Source organism: Hyperoodon ampullatus (assembly GCF_949752795.1).
Source record: "Hyperoodon ampullatus genome assembly, chromosome: 2".
NCBI classification, from domain to species: domain Eukaryota; kingdom Metazoa; phylum Chordata; class Mammalia; order Artiodactyla; family Ziphiidae; genus Hyperoodon; species Hyperoodon ampullatus.
In genome coordinates, this window is record NC_136915.1 from 141,982,863 (window position 1) to 142,000,575 (window position 17,713).

At 35.2% G+C, this 17,713-nt stretch overlaps 1 protein-coding gene across 1 annotated transcript in view; it reads right to left on the minus strand.

Annotated features, from left to right (window-relative positions):
• Positions 1-17,713, minus strand: part of PPP2R5A (protein phosphatase 2 regulatory subunit B'alpha) — a gene marked incomplete at its 5' end in the record, with an annotated part of 92,510 nt that overhangs the window by 39,199 nt on the left and 35,598 nt on the right. Inside the window, 2 exons of the mRNA XM_079698673.1 lie at positions 3,626-3,727; positions 6,401-6,597. Of these exons, the coding sequence (XP_079554799.1) occupies positions 3,626-3,727; positions 6,401-6,597 (299 nt within the window). The remainder of the gene's footprint in view (positions 1-3,625; positions 3,728-6,400; positions 6,598-17,713) is intronic.

The window sequence follows — 17,713 nt, forward strand, 5'->3', positions numbered from 1 at the left end:
TGTAAGCGTTCTCCAGTTTGTGAGTCACCCACCCAGCAGTTATGGGATTTGATTTTATTGTGATTGTACCCCTCCTACCGTCTCATTGTGGCTTCTCCTTTGTCTTTGGATGTGGGGTATCTTTTTTGGTGAGTTCCAGTGTCTTCCTGTTGATGACTGTTCAGAAGTTAGTTTTGATTCCAGTGCTCTTGCAAGAGGGAGTGAGACCACGTCCTTCTACTCCGCCATCTTGAACCAATCTATATAATAAATTTTTATTACCAATTTTCCAATAATTATGAGGAGTGAGTTGTCACACAATGGCATTAGGGCAGGAAGACTATCCCTCCCTCAGTCTCAACTAAAAAGATGTGCTACAGAGATGGACTTTTGCAATGGCAGAGTGAGGACTTCAGTAAATTTGCTGTCTCACAAAAAACAATGAAAAACAGTTTGAGCTGGCAGAAGAAAGGTCAATAGAGATTTTCTAGTTTGAGGTGTAGAAAGAAAGATTGAACACAAAATGAACAGAGCTTCAGAGACCTGTGGGATACCATCAATCATACCAAGATATACATAATGGGAGTCTCAGAAGGAGAGGAGAAAGATGAAGAAAAATAGCTGAAGAAATAGCTAAAAACAACCCAAATTTGATGAAAAGTATTAATTTATACAATGAACTATTAAGTGGAGCTCACTGAAGTCCAACTAGAATAGTCAAAGAGATGCATATCTAGAGACATCATAATCAAACAGACAGAAAGTTAAAGACAAAGAAAATTTTCAAAGCAGCAAGTAATAAATAACTTATCACATACATAAGATCCTAAATATGATTAATAGCTGACTTGTCACAAGAAAACCATGGACACCAGAGCACCAATAGGATGACACCTTCAAAGTGTTGAAGGAAAAAGGCAGTTAGCCAAGAATTCTATATCCAGCAAAACTCTCCTTCAAAAATGAAGGGAAAATTAAGAGATTCCCAGATCAACAGACAAATAGGAAATACTATTGCGCCTTACAGGAAATACTAAAAGGAATCCTTCAGGCTTAAATGAAAGGACACCATATATATCTTGAATCCACAGAAAGAAATAAAGAGGTAAAGGTAACTACATAGGTAAATATAAAACACAGTATAAATGTACTTTTATTTATAACTCTTTTGTTCTCCTGCTTTACAAGACAACCACATAAAGCAATAATTACAAAACTGTGTTAATGAGTGTACAAGGTATTAGCATACCTTGGAGATATTGCAGGTTTGGTTCCAGACCACCATAATAAAGCGAATATTGCACTAAAGCAAGTCACATGATTTTTTTTGGTTTCCCAATGCATATAAAAGTTATGTGTACACTACAGTCTCTTAAGTATGCAATAGCATTATGTTTAAAAAAAGTGTACATACCTTAATTAAAAAATACTTTATTGCTAAAAAATGCTAACCATCATCTGAGTCTTCAGGAAGTTGTAATCTTTTTGTAATAATAACATCAAAGATCACTGATCACCATAAAAAAATATAACAATGTAAAAGTCTGAAGTATTCTAAGAATTATCAAAATGTGACACTGAGACATGAAGTAAGCAAATGCTGTTGCAAAATGGTTCTGATAGACTTGTTCAACACAAGATTGCCACAAACCTTCAATTTGTAAAAAATGCAATATCTGCAAAGTGCAATAAAGTGAAGTGCAGTAAGATGCTATTTTATGTCTGCATAAAGATCTAATTTGTATGACAGTAATACCACAAAGGAAGAAGGAGGGAATGGAGGTATACTGGACCAAAATTTTTTATACTATTAAAATTAAGTTAGTATTCAACCAAACTAGATCATTTTAAGATGCTAATTGTAATCCCTAGGGTAACTACTAAGAAAGTAACTCAAAAAAATATAGTTAAAGAAACAAGGGAATTAAAATGGTACAACAGAAAATACCTATTTAATACAAAAGGTAATAATGGAGGAATAGAGGAACAAAAAAGATATAAGACATAAAACAGCAAAATGGAAGACATAAATCCTACCTTATCAGTAATTACATTAAATGTAAATGAATTAAACACTGCTCAAAAGGCAGAGATTGTCAAAATTGATTTAAAAAAAAAGGGTTCCAACTACATGGTGCTTACAAGAAACACTATTTATTTATTTGCCACACTGTGCAGCTTGCAGGATCTTAGTTCCCTGACCAGGGACTGAACCCTGGCCCTCAGCAGTGAAAGTGGAGAGTCCTAACCACTGGACCACAAGGGAATTCCCAAGAAACACAATTTAGATTCAAAGAAACAAACAGATAAGAAGTAAATGTATGGAAAAGACATATCATGCAAACAGTAACCAAAAGAGAGTGAGACAGTGGCAGTTAGACAGTAAATATCAGAAAAAATGAACTTTAACACAAAAACTGTTATTAAAGTTATAATGATAAGGGACATATCCAAGAGGAAGATAAAACAATTATAAACATATGCAGCTAACAATAGGGCCCCCAAAATTCCTGAGGCAAAAACTGACAGAACTGAAGAGAGAAACAGACAATTCAACAACAATAGTTGGAGACTTCAATATCTCACTTTCAATAATGGACAGAACTAGACAGAACATCAACAAAGAAACAGAAGACTTAAACAACCAACTATATCTAAGAGATTTCAACACAACACTCCACCCAACAACAACAGTATACGTGGTCTTCTCAAGTACACATGAAACATTCTCCATGATAAACCATATGCTAGACCATAAAAAGAAGCCTCAATAAATTTAAAAGGATTGAAAACTTCAAAGTATATTCTACAACCACAATGGAATAAAATTATAAATCAATAACAGAAAGAAATCTGGGAGTCACAAATATGTAGAAATTAAACACATTCCTAAATAACTAATGGGCCAAATAAATCACAGAGGAAATCAAAAAATATTTTGAAATGAATGAAAACAAAAACACAACATATCAAAACCTATAGGAAACAGAGGTTAAACAAAAACTTGTACATGAATGTGTAACTTTCTTAACAGCTCTAATCACAACGCCCAAAAGGTAGAAACCATCCAAATGTCCATCTACTGATTAATGGATAAACAAAATGTGCTATGTCCATACAATGGAATATTATTCAGCCATTAAAAGGAATGACATATTGATACATTACAATACTGATAAACCCTGAAAATATTATGGTAAGTGAAAGAACCCAAACACAAAAGGCCACATATTATATGACTCCATTTATATTAAATATCCAGGACAAGCAAATCCAACAGAATGTGGATGAAAAGCTGCCAGGGGCTGTGGGGGTGGGAGAATGGGAAGTGACTGTTAATGACAAAGGGGTTTTCCATTTGGGGTGATGAAAAGGTTATGGAACTAGATAGTAGTGATGGTTGCATAGCATTAAAAATGCACTTAATGCTATGGAATACACTTTAAAATGGTTTAAATGGTAAATGTTAAGTGTGTTTTACCACAATAAAAAAAGTGAAAAGCAATATTTTAAGAAAAGAAAATGTTAAGAAAACATATTAAAAGTCCAGTACTTTAAATAGACACTCAGGTCTAAAACAGAGTTCTGTGATTTCAGCAGAATATAATAAATGTAAAAATTGTCAATACAAAGTTATGTTCCATACTTGTATGTGAGGCCAAGAGGCCTCAAGTGTGGGCTCATCCTCTTCTGGATCAAAATCTGGATTATCACTTGGAGGAAGAGTTCGGAAGATGTTAGCACTGATCTGTAAAGAAAAATAAATTTAGAATCATGTTCTAAATAAACATAAACATATGTTTTTGTTGCTTAATTGAATTTAAAAATGCAAAATGAAATATTTTTAAGATAACTTTATTTAAGAAAAAGGTTAAGTTGTGGCTGTAAGCTTAGTTCAAAACCTATAAATCTCTTCAAGATATGAAGGCAGCCATTTGTTTCTCTCTTTTCTCTGTCCCATAATTCTGACTTCTATAGACATCAAACTTTGTACAGATTACCTCTAGACTCCTCTTCCTTAAATCACAAGTTTTTCTTTCCAAGTTTTGCTTTAAAAAAAAAAAAAGAGGATGTGAGGGAACTGGGTGGGGGGGCGGAGCATAAAGTTCCTAACTCTCCCTATCCCTAACTTGATTCTTTTTATCTTTCCACAACTCCCCCCATATTCTAACCCAGCCATTTACTTACCTTATAACCCAAGAGTTTGGTAAAATATCTCTTACACATACACACCACGCTAAAGAAGAGGAGGATGGGGGTAGAATACTTTCACTGTCATTACAGACATAGTTATTCACTGCCATTACAGACATAGTTATAATACCCCATGATGACTTAATTTACTGTATTTCATTAACTCTGAGCATTTTTTTAAAAAAATATTAATCTCTCTGGAATAAGGGTATGCTTTGAGACTCTTCATTTCAGAGTCTTCATTTTAGGTTATAACTTCATCTTTCACATTGTCTGTCTTAGTACCAAAGTAAACTACATAACCTTTTTCTCTAGCAAAGGATGGATTGTGAGCCCAACTCAAAATTCGCTGAAGAATGATGAACAGACTGACAGACCAAATGGTTTAGTAAATATGTAAGGCCCTAATTTTGAGGGGTTGGACATTTAAGATAAATTATTTGGGGAACAGAGGATGAGACAAGCGTTGTTTGGTGGTGCAAGCAAATTCCCAACCATTCTTATGAAGTAGCATCTATGGTAATCCAAATAACTGCTAACAGTCAATTACTATAACCATAAGACTTAGAAAGTTATAATCCAGAATTTGATTTGCTAGAACTCAAAGCCAGTATATGAAGGCAGAGCCAATAAATAGTTTGATAAGTATCAATTTCACAGAGTGGCAGAAAGTCATAGAGAGAACAATATATCCCATAGGAGGGCATAATTTGCCTTTGAAATCATACTTATTATTGTTGGTAGTAAAAGAAAAAGTTAAACCTTGTAGCCACCAATAAAATTAACTGTATACAGCAAATACACAGAAGAGCTTTAAAGAACTAAGTGGGTGAGTTGGCTTCTTATCTAGAAATTAAGTACCTAGAAGTTAAAAAAAAAAAAAAAAGGACAAAACACACACATCTTTTTACTTGGGAAAAGAAATTAAATCTCAGAATTTATTAGTAAATAGAAAATTACAAAATAACTTGACTCAAATATTTGAGTACTTTCAATATCTGAGGCAACAACTTTAGAGAGATAAAAATATCTTCCCTAGGATTTTCAAAATTCCTGAATACAAACCATTTGAAATCAATAAAGTGGAAATACTGCATTTTGTCCCTGAACATTTTTTAATGACAAACACAAAACAAAGAACAAAATACAAAGTCTATCAATAATCAATACTTATATTCTCAAACTGTCTCTTTTAATTATCTGTGGAATTGAGGAAGCTAATTTCATTTTGATTAATGTTCTCTCTAGACATAATCTTTAAAAAAAATCCTAAGGCTTTTATTTTCTTTTTTAAAAAGAAAAAAACTAACCAAAATGTCCTAAGTCCTTTTAATTGGTCTTCTAGTACAATATGATGAAAGAAAACTCAACTAGTATATTAGGGTCAAATTTAACTTTCTTACACATTTTGCACTTCCCCCAGAACATATATGAGGCACAGGGAAAGAAATTAAGGCAACTAACTTGTATAGTTTATAGCTTAGATTACACTTGCTATAACCTTCTATAAGCAACATTTAAGCTTAAATTGTGTACTCAGTGACTCTAATTATTCCAAATGAATTTTTTGTATTTTGTTATGCACCAAAATACAAAAACCACAAGTCCGAAACAAATTTCTACAGTTTGATGGAGAATATGGTTAAATAATTAATAAACAGTATCCTAAACAACCTTACTTCAATATTTTTCACATCAGATATTTCAAACTTTTGTTTACATCATTTAACTTCTTTAAGGTCCCAGGTTTTGATTAAAATTCAGTGTTATAGAATCTACATATATGATATCAAAATGTCCTAAATAAGATTTATTTTAGACCTGACTCTCTTATCCCCTGCTGAGATGCTGAGAGCCCCATAGTCTTTCATTGGTCTTTTCTTCCCCCTTTAGATGTTCTTTCTCCGCAACTATTCAGCTGCACATTAATTATCTATCAATCTGTATGATCTTGAGCTTATATCTTTCTCCTAAGCTCTAGATCTGCACTATCCAATGTGGTAGCCACCAGCCATTGTGGCTACTGAATCCCCAAACTATTATAAAGCAATGACACCATCATTGAAACGGATGGATAATCTTTCAAATGGACTATTTTAAAAAAACATTCTTTTGAGCACATTAATTATTGTATATTTATTAAAAATCAGTCTCATTAAATCATAATTACACCTCAGATCTTACTTGAATTTATATAAATCTGAGGAACTTAAGTCTAGAAGCTTACCATTTTTACTATATCAGAATACGCTGATTCAACAATTACACCACGATTAGTTGAAACATACTCAACCAGTTCATTCAGTGTTGCTCTTTTAACTTCTTTGCTCTTCAAGTCTGAAACAGAGTCCATGAAATCAAACAGTATGCAACACTGCTGCAGCTTCTGACAGAAAAGCTCTTGTTGTTCATTTGAAGTGGCATCTATAAATAAAAATAAAGAGAAACTTAGAAATGACCTACTCAGAAGTTACCTTCATATGTTTACCAATTTTGTAGAAGCTATTCACATACATAAAGTAAAACTTCTCTCAAAAATCTAGTGAGAAATTTACCCATCTAATCCCATTATTCACACCAGACATGAATTTCTATCTTCCTCCTCTCTCACTACCCACAATGAATCATTAAATGTTATTGATTCCGTTTCTTTAATTTATCTGGAATCTATCCTTTTCTTGTCATTCCCTCTGCCACTTTAACGGCCCTCACATTCATCATTTAGACTACAGCAATGACATCCTAACTGCTTCTCTTGCCTGGGGCCATAACCTGCGATTCCTGATTTATCCTCTCAACTACTTCAAAAGCTAAAATCTTGCTAAAATGAGAATCATTCTGATCATACTCAATACTTTTCAATGATCCTCCAAAAATTACAGAATGACGTTCAAACTCCTTAGGATTGTATACAAAATGAAGCTGCCTACGGCCAAGAGTCATCTCTCAGCACTATCTAGCATGCACCTTCACTTTGGTTAAATCATGCTCTCTGCAATTTCCTGAAGATTTTACACTATTTCCTCTGCCTGGAATGCCCTTTTCCCACATTTCCACCCTGAGAACTCTCCCCATTTATTAAGTTTCAGCATAAGCATATTCCACTCTCAGAAGCTTTCTCTATGGCACTGAAGCTAAAATGGTTGCTTAATCCACATTTACCCAAATGTATCTTAGGTGCTATCTCTACTGTAGTATTTACTGTGCTATATGGCAGTTATATTTCACATGTATTATACTCTTAGGTTACGAGGCCCCCAAAGACAGGAAACAAGTGTTCTCCCTTTCTCTCTCTCTCCCCCTCCCTCCGCCCTCTCATTATCTAACACAGTACCTGCCACACAACATGCATTCAGTAAATGTTTATTGTTTTATCTTCTACTGAGTATAAAAATATGGGCACATTATAATCATTTGATTCTAACAAATGTATTAAATCTTTTTGTTTGCAACATTCAAAAAGTAATGAAATTTCACTTCTGAATTTCAAATCTATAAACAAGGACCTTCAGTTATTCAGCTCAATTATTTGTTTATTGAACTACTGAGATTAAATTTTTAAAAATCATGTATTCCAATACTGATATTGAGCTCATAGTATACAACAGTATTCCTGCATTCAAAACCAATGCCTGCTTTATATAAAGATAGAGGTAGAAATCTTCACAAAGATGCTAACCTAACCAAGGATGCCCATGCTTTTTAATTCCTCTGGGGTAGGAAACCAAGTGAAATTACTTTGCAGCTATATTCAAGTGCTGTCCTTAAAAAGCTGAGCTAGATAAGGTACTGCTAAAATATAGCAGGTCAGATACCCTAAGCCCACTCACACAAAAAAGACAAATACAGCATATCTTTTTGATTAGTCAATTTTGTTCAATAACTTAAAACATAATTTTACAAAAAAACAAACATATATGTATTATAAAGAACAATAAAATTCACATGACTTTTGAAGTAAAAATATAAAGATTCTAAAAAAATTTTGAATTTGCTGCAACCCATTTATGGCTATGCCAGCAGCAACTTCTTCTGTGGTAGTGCCACACTTACAAAGAATTTGCATAACATTCTATGTTCCAAAATCAATAATGGCTCTCTGTTACATGAAAGCCAAGGTCTACAATCCTAAGATAGGCATCAGAGTTCATGTAATATTGACAGAGTACATGACATTTTTGATGATCACTTCCATAAAGTTTTTGATTCAAGAACACCTTTATTCGAACTGTTCTTTTGTGGGAACATTTTTATGTATCCTTTTAAAAAAAGACCATTAAATTTGCAACTACTTTCAATACCAAGTAATTTGTTAAACAGTTATCTTTACCCATAAGTTTATTAAACCTCATTCTATTGCGGGTGAGAGTGAAGCACCATCCGGCATACATACTGCATATAATCTTACCAGTCATAATTCACTATACTAGTTCATCCCAAAACAACCATCAGTTATTCTAAGGAGAATCTGCTCATTCCCTGAGAAGTTAGCTGTATCTTAAACGGCCTTTTTCTTAAATTCTCTTGGTGTTTTCTCCCTTAAAGTTAAAAAGGTATCCACTTGGGCTTCCCTGGTGGCGCAGTGGTTGAGAGTCCGCCTACCGATGCAGTGGACACGGGTTCGTGCCCCGGTCCGGGAAGATCCCACATGCTCCGGAGCGGCTGGGCCCGTGAGCCATGGCCACTGAGCCTGCGCGTCCGGAGCCTGTGCTCCGCAACGGGAGAGGCCACAACAGTGAGAGGCCCGTGTACCGCAAAAAAAAAAAAAAAAAAAAAAAAAGGTATCCACTTAAGATTGGCATTTAGTTTATTTCAATTACTAAATAGACGTCTGCTTAATACAAATACTTGGCTTGAAAAACTAGAAGATGGACACCTGTCCTTTTTGTAAGCTTCCTAATCAGGCTAAACTTATTGGATTGGGTATGTATTATACATTAGAGAAGTGGGTGATAATTTGGGCTGTAAGAATTTGTCCATGTGACCGGATTATGCATTTGCAGGAGCGAGGTGCTGGAGCCTGCGTGGTTCCTTCTCTTCCTGCCGTTGGAGAGGTGGAGCCCCTCCTGAAGTGACAGGCCTTCCCCAGCGCTCCTCCCTCCCCCGTTTTTATGGATCTGCACCAGACTCTTAACCTTTGGGGGACGGAGATGTGACTGTTTAAACTGACAAGGGCAAGGAGTCGTTCTACACCTTTGAACACTGAAAGGATGAAAAACATTAGCAAACTGGTTTCTTCAGTGAACCCTCAAGAACTTTTGGGACCAGTTTCCTATGGGGGACTCAGTTTCAGAGAACTGAGACAGAAACTCTTCTGTCATTATATTCTTCTTTCCATTTTTTGGATTTATTAAATATTTTCTGTGGTGAAAAAAAAAAAGAAAAAAAAACTCAACTCACACTGTACAAGAAATCCCCATAGTTCTCTCCATTACTCAGTAATATCTCTATCTATTTATAAATATATCTTCATCCTTATTGTATAGCTTTATACTGTCTATTATAACACATATCTATATATAGTAAAATTCCATTATAATGATGGTTTGGGGAAATAGGTGCCATACCTTTAGAAGGTAACTCAGTTTAAGAGAGTTTTAAAATATTTTTAAGCTTTTTTCCTTATGCTAAAAAAATACAAACTCACACAATATCCCAGTTCAATCAGAGATCACCTTAGATAGCCAGCGCTATTCTCTCCTTCCACCTCCAAACCACCTTCTCTATGTGAAATCACTCCTCTCTCTGTTCTCCAAAGGCCGTATCTTTGTTCAGACTCTTCCCTACCTGAAATACCTTACCAGATTCCTCCCCTATGCTTCTGAATCCTACTCATCCTTTAAGAATAAACTGAAATCTCACATTCTCCACCAAATTTCCCTTAGGTAGATCAGGATAAACTGATCCCTCCCTTCTCTGGACATCTATAATACAATCTCAATCATACACTTGAGCATGCATTAACTTTGGGCCTGTACTTAATGAATATTTCTTTTAGCACTCATCAAAAGAATTCAGGTTCCTCAAGGGCAAGGATCATTCACTGAGCAGGCTTTCCTTTTTATCTCTTTTACTTCTAGCATAGGGTATATAAGGAGCCAACAAATGTGTATTTGATGGTAGAAAAAACTCTGAATTTGAAGAATAAGATTATGCACTGAATTAAAATAGGCTATAGTACAAGGAAAAGAGGCTGCATATCAAAGCTGGCATAAATAGTGAATTATTACAACATATCTATGCTTAAGAATTTATAACAATGACCATTGTTATCAATACCCTACCTTGATGGTTGATTTAAATGGATTAAATGAGATAATGATCATGAAGGTGAGTGCATATATGTCAAAGTAGATACAAATGGAAGGCATTTTTCTCTTACACGACAGGCTAGTAGCCTACAGCTAACATGTTAAAAGACACAAAATGATTTTCAAGACTGACAAACAGTAGATTCAGGAACATGTTATATATAAAAAGGAAGTTGCTTTTTCTTTTTTTTTCTTTCTTTTTTTTAGAAAGTTTCTCTTTCTGGGCACCTAACTCTTGAGTCTCCTTGGGAAGAAATTAATGTTTTTCATAGCTTCTCCATTCAGTAATCCGCTACTTAGCCTAAAGATTTCTTTGAAGTTGCTTTCTCCTCCAGAATTATATCCCAGCATTACCTAATATTTGGATGGAACAGGTCACATCTGAATTTTCCCAAACATTAGATATATTTAGAAAGCAGTTAACATTTCAACTTCTTTGGCTCTGAGTTGAAATAGAAATGTCCAAACCTCAATTATTTTTAGGTATTAGGGAATAGAAAAATCTTTTCCTACCTAACCCCTCCTGTAGGTAATCCATGTTCTATTGAACAGTCTACTGTGCTACATAATAAAACATAATGCTGCTAACATTAGCGCTTCCTTCATGCCAAATACAACTCTGTTTCCTATGTCTATTTATTTAACTTTCAAAGCAGTCCTTTAAGGTTAGTTTTGAAAGTTAGAGATGATTTCCTGCCTTCAAGAGCTTAGAAGCAGGTTGGGAAGGCAAGATACAAAACATTAAAAAATAATGCTATCAGGCGATAAACAAATGTAAAAGGTACGGTTGTTTACCATATATATATGTGTATACACACACACACACACACACACACACATATACACACAATCTATTCTCTATATAACCTGGAGTCAAAAAGAACTTGAGAGCACTTACAAGATTAAATATAAGGAGAACAATTAAAAATAAAATCAGGATTAATTAAAAGCAGGAAAGCTACAGATATTACAAGATATTTGACTGCTATATTTAATCACTTTGTGTTGAGCTGCTTGGCAACTAAGGTAAAACAGTGGTGGAAGAGGTGATCAGATTGTAAAAGGTTAAGTGAAAGAAGAGAATGCTCCTGTCGTCTACTGTTGGCTGGCCTGCTTCTAGGTTCAAGACAAGCAACCTTTTCATATAGATCGAAAACATTCTTATAATGGTTACCCTAGTAAGAAAAGATGAGATCATTGTTTTTATCATTAAAAAATTATAAAATATTTCACACTTGTCGATGTTTAATATAATCCCAACTCTTAGGCACCTTTCTGAAACATCAATTTTCAGAATTTTCTTATAAGAAAAAGAGACAAAAAGCAAAAACTATATTTCAGTAAGCTGAAAAAAGATCAGACTACATTCTGGCTATATTTCATAAATATGAATAATAAATACTTTGTGAGGAAAAGAATGGGTAATAATTCTGTTCACTAGGGCCTTCCCTGGTGGTGGAGTGGTTAAGAATCCACCTGCCAAAGCAGGGGACACGGGTTTGATCCCTGGCCCGGGAAGATCCCACATGCCGTGGAGCAATTAAGCCCGTGTGCCACAACTACTGAGCCTGCACTCTAGAGCCCGCGAGCCACAACTACTGAGCCCACGCACCACAACTACTGAAGCCCATGCACCCTAAAACCTGTGTGCTGCAATTACTGAGCCTGCGTGCTGCAACTACTGAAGCCTGTGCGCCTAGAGCCCGTGCTCTGCAACAAGAGAAGCTCGCACACTGCAACGAAGAGTGGCACTCGCTTGCCACAACTAGAGAAAGCCCGTGTGCAGCAATTAAGACCCAACACAGCCAAAAAAAAAAAAAAAAATTCTGTTCACTAAATGTAAAAAGCACTGACAGTATCTACACTGACCACTTTATACTTCAGCTTCCCCATTACAAGCATGCCTGCAAATGAAGTCTGTCACACTCAGTGGTGTTTCAGTATGGCAATGCCTTACTTTTAGGCAGTTAGGTCACATGCTGTTTTTACTTGGCTATTTTTACTAGGCTTATGTTGATTATCCACTTGCCATTCTCAATGTGGATAATAATGTCCATTCTGATTCCTATAGTGATAACTTCCTTGCCTGGGATTCTCCCTGCAATATTAACTGATATTATCCATCAGAATTCCATTTAGAGGTTCAAAAATAAAAATACCCCTGGAAACATACTAATTCACAGGAAAAATTCAGAAAACCTTACAGTGCTACATCATATAGCAACTGGAATGGTGGATGCTGACAATGTAATTGTTTTGCAACATGCCCCAAGTACAACACAGTATTTGCTAGTCACTCTGAAATTAATTATAGGAGACCCCAAAATTTTGTTGGAGCAGTTTAAATCTGGTCTTCTTGGAAAGATGACACTGTTCCTATTTCAAATAAATATTAATTTCTTCCAAAATGTGTATATGAATCGTGAGCAAATACGGGATGAGCATTTAAGATCCTAGTGACAGCCATTTAAATAAAGAGAGGGACTTCCCTGGTAGCGCAGTGGATAAGACTCCGCACTTCCAATGCAGGGGCCCTGGTTCAATCCCTGGTCAGGGAACTAGGTCCCAGATTCATGCCACAACTAAGAGTTCGCATGCCACAACAACTAAGGAGCCTGCCTGCCACAACTAAGGAGCCCACATGTGGTAACTAAGGAGCCCACAAGCCACAACTAAGACCCCAAGCAACCAAATAAATAAATATTAAAATAAACATAAATAAATAAAGAGAAAAACCCAGTCCTATACATAAACCTATTAGCATATCTTGACCTCCCCCTAAGTATTGATCTGGGAGCAATTCAGACCACCATTTATGATCATAATATAGCATATTCAACAATCTTAAATGTCTTAAGTCTTTATGTTGCTTCAAAGAAACTTAATCACAACTTAAGAATAGAATGTAACAGACCTGAAACACCAATATATTATATTCATATTTATATGCATCTCTTCATTAACAATATCAGAGCTAAGGATTTACTAAAAGTACTCTTCTGAAAAATATTATTAAATCCTCAATATAAAAAGCTCTTCATGTAAAGTATTAAAGATGCAAGAAAAGCTACACAATCAAGGAATTATCTGAAAAACAGATATGTCTTGCAAAACACATAACAGTTAAAATCTGACTGGAGGATGAATTTTTTTTTTTTACAGCAGGTTCTTATTAGTCATCCATTTTATACATATTAGTGTATACATGTCAATCCCAACCTCCCAGTTCATCCCACCACCACCACACCCCACACCACTTGCTCCCTTGGTGTCCATACGTTTGTTCTCTACATCTGTGTCTCTATTCCTGCCCTGCAAACCAGTTCATCTGTACCATTTTTCTAGATTCCAAATATATGTGTTAATATACAATATTTATTTTTCTCTTTCTGACTTATTTCACTCTGTATGACTGGGTCTAGATCCATCCACATCTCTACAAATGACCCAATTTCATTCCTTTTTATGGCTGAGTAATATTCCATTGTATATATGTACCACATCTTCTTTCTCCATTTGTCTGTTGATGGGCATTTAGGTTGCTTCCATGACCTGGCAAGTGTAAATAGTGCTGCAATGAACATTGGGGTGCATGTGTCTTTTTGAATTATGGTTTTCTGTGGGTATATGCTCAGTAGTGGGATTGCTGGGTCATATGGTAATTCTATTTTTAGTTTTTTAAGGAACCTCCATACTGTTCTCCACAGGGGCTGTATCAATTTACATTCCCACCAACAGTGCAAGAGGGTTCCATTTTCTCCACACCCTGTCCAGCATTTGTTGTTTGTAGATTTTCTGATTATGCCCATTCTAACTGGTGTGAGATGATACCTCATTGTAATTTAGACTTGCATTTCTCTAATAATCAGTGATGTTGAGCAGCTTTTCATGTGCTCCTTGTCCATGTGTATGTATGTCTTCTTTAGAGAAATGTCTATTTATGTCTTTTGCCCATTTTTGGATTGGGTTTTTTGTTTTTTTAATATTGAGCTGCATGAGCTGTTTATATATTTTAGAGATTAATCCTTTGTCCGTTGATTCGTTTGCAAATATTTTCTCCCATTCTGATGGTTCTCTGTTTGCAGTTTCCTTTGCTTTGCAAAAGCTTTTAAGTTTCATTAGGTCCCATTTGTTTATTTTTGTTTTTATTTCCATTACTCTAGTAGGTGGATCAAAAGAGATCTTGCTGTGATTTATGTCAAAGAGTGTTCTTCCTATGTTTTCCTCTAAGAGTTTTATAGTGTCCAATCTTACATTAGGTCTCTAATCGATTTTGAGTTTATTTTTGTATATGGTGTTAGGGAGTGTTCTAATTTCATTCTTTTACATGTAGCTGTCCATTTTCCCAGCACCACTTACTGAAGAGACTGTATTTTCTCCATTGTATATCCTTGACTCCTTTGTCATAGATTAGTTGACCATAGGTGTGTGGGTTTATCTCTGGGCTTTCTATCCTGTTCCACTGATCTACGTTTCTGTTTTTGTGCCAGTACCACATTGTCTTGATTACTGTAGCTTTGTAGTATAGTCTGAAGTCAGGGAGATTGATTCCTCCAGCTCCATTTTTTCTCCTCAAGCCTGCTTTGGCTACTCGGGGTCTTTTGTGTCTCCATACAAATTTTAAGAGTTCTTGTTCTAGTTCTGTAAAAAATGCCATTGGTAATTTGATAGGGATTGCATTTGATCTGTAGATTGCTTTGGGTAGTATAGTCATTTTCACAATATTGATTCTTTCAATCCAAGAACATGGTATATCTCTCCATCTGTTTGTATCATCTTTAATTTCTTTCATCAGTGTCTTATAGTTTTCTGCATACAGGTCTTTTGTCTCCGTAGGTAGGTTTATTCCTAGGTATTTTATTCTTTTTGTTGCAATGGTAAATGGGAGTGTTTCCTTAATTTCTCTTTCAGATTTTTCATTATTAGTGCATAGGAATGCAAGAGATTTCTGTGCATTAATTTTGTATCTTGCAACTTTACCAAATTCATTGATTAGCTCTAGTAGTTTTCTGGTGGCATCTTTAGGATTCTCTATGTATACTATCATGTCATCTGCAAACAGTGACAGTTTTACTTCTTCTTTTCCGATTTGCATTCATCTTATTTCCTTCTCTTCTCTGATTGCTGAGGCTAGGACTTCCAAAACTATGTTGAATAATAATGATGAGAGTGGCCAACCTTGTCTTCTTCCTGATCTTGGAGGAAATGCTTTCAGTTTTTCACCATTGAGAATGATGTTTGCTGTGGGTTTGTCATATATGGCCTTTATTATGTTGAGGTAGGTCCCCTCTATGCCCATTTTCTGGAGAGTTTTTATCATAAATGGGTGTTGAATTCTGTCAAAAGCTTTTTCTGCATCTATTGAGATGATCACATGGCTTTTATTCTTCAATTTGTTAATATGGTGTACCACATTGATTGATTTGCATATACTGAAGAATCCTTGCATCCCTGGGATAAATCCCACTTGATCATGCTGTATGATCCTTTTAATGTGCTGTTGGATTCTGTTTGCTAGTATTTTGTTGAGGATTTTTACATCCATATTCATCAGTGATACTGGTCTGTAATTTTTTTTGGTAGTATCTTTGTCTGGTTTTGGTATCAGGGTGATGGTGACCTCATAGAAATGAGTTTGGGAGTGTTCCTTCCTCTGTAATTTTTTGGAAGAGTTTGAGAAGGATGGGTGTTAGCTCTTTTCTAAATGTTTAATAGAATTCACCTGTGAAGCCACCTGGTCCTGGACTTTTGTTTCTTGGAAGACTTTTAATCACAGTTTCAATTTCATTATTTGTGACTGGTCTGTTCATATTTTCTATTTCTTTCTGGTTCCGTCTTGGAAGGTTTCTAAGACTTTTTTCTAATTCTTTCTAAGAATTTGTCCATTTCTTCCAGGTTGTCCATTTTATTGGCATAGTTACTTGTAGTAGTCTCTTAGGATGCTTTGTATTTCTGTGGTGTCTATGGCAACTTCTCCTTTTTCATTTCTAATTTTATTGAGTCCTCTCCCTCTTTTTCTTGATGAGTCTGGCTAATGGTTTATCGATTTTGTTTATCTTCTCAAAGAACCAGCTTTTAGTTTTACTGATCTTTGCTACTGTTTTCTTTGTTTCTATTTCATTTATTTCTGCTCTGATCTTTATGATTTCTTTCCTTCTACTAACTTTGGGTTTTGTCTGTTCTTCTTTCTCTAGTGCCTTTAGGTGTAAGGTTAAATTGTTTATTTGACATTTTTCTTATTTCTTGAGGTAGGCTTGTATTGCTATAAACTTCCCTCTTAGAACTGCTTTTTGCTGCATCCCATAGGTTTTGGATCGTCGTGTTTTCATTGCCATTTGTCTCTAGGTATTTTTTGATTCCCTCTTTGATTTCTTCAGTGATCTCTTGGTTATTTAGTAACGTATTGTTTAGCATCCATGTGTTTGTGTTTTTATGTTTTTTTCTCCGTAAGTTATTTCTAATCTCATAGCGTTGTGGTCAGAAAAGATGCTTGATATGATTTCAATTTTCTTAAATTTACTGAGGCTTGTTTTGTGACCCAAGATGTGATCCATCCTGGAGAATGTTCTGTGCGCACTTGAGAAGAAAGTGTAATCTGCTGTTTTTGGATGGAATGTCCTATAAATATTAAATCTATGTCATCTATTGTGTCATTTAAAGCTTGTGTTTCCTTATTAATTTTGTTTGGATGCTCAGTCCATTGGTGTAAGTGAGGGGTTAAAGTCCCCCACTATTATTGTGTTACTGTCGATTTCCTCTTTTAGAGCTGTTAGCAGTTGCCTTATGTATTGAGGTGCTCCTATGTTGGGTGCATATAGATTTATAATCATTATATCTTCTTCTTGGATTGATCCCTTAATCATTATGTAGTGTCCTCCTTTGTCTCTTGTAACATTCTTTTATTTTAAAGTCTATTTTATCTGATATGAGTATTGCTACTCCAGCTTTCTTTTGATTTCCATTTGCACGGAATATGGTTTTTCCATCCCCTCACTTTCAGTCTGCATGTTTCCCTGGTCGGAAATGGGTCTCTTGAACACAGCATATAGATGGGTCTTGTTTTTGTATGCATTCAGCAAGCCTGTGTCTTTTGGTTGGAGCATTTAATCCATTCACGTTTAAGGTAATTATCGATATGTACGTTACTACTACCATTTTCTTAATTGTTATGCATTTGTTTTTGTAGGTCCTTTTCTTCGCTTGTGTTTCCCACTTAAAGAAGTTCCTTT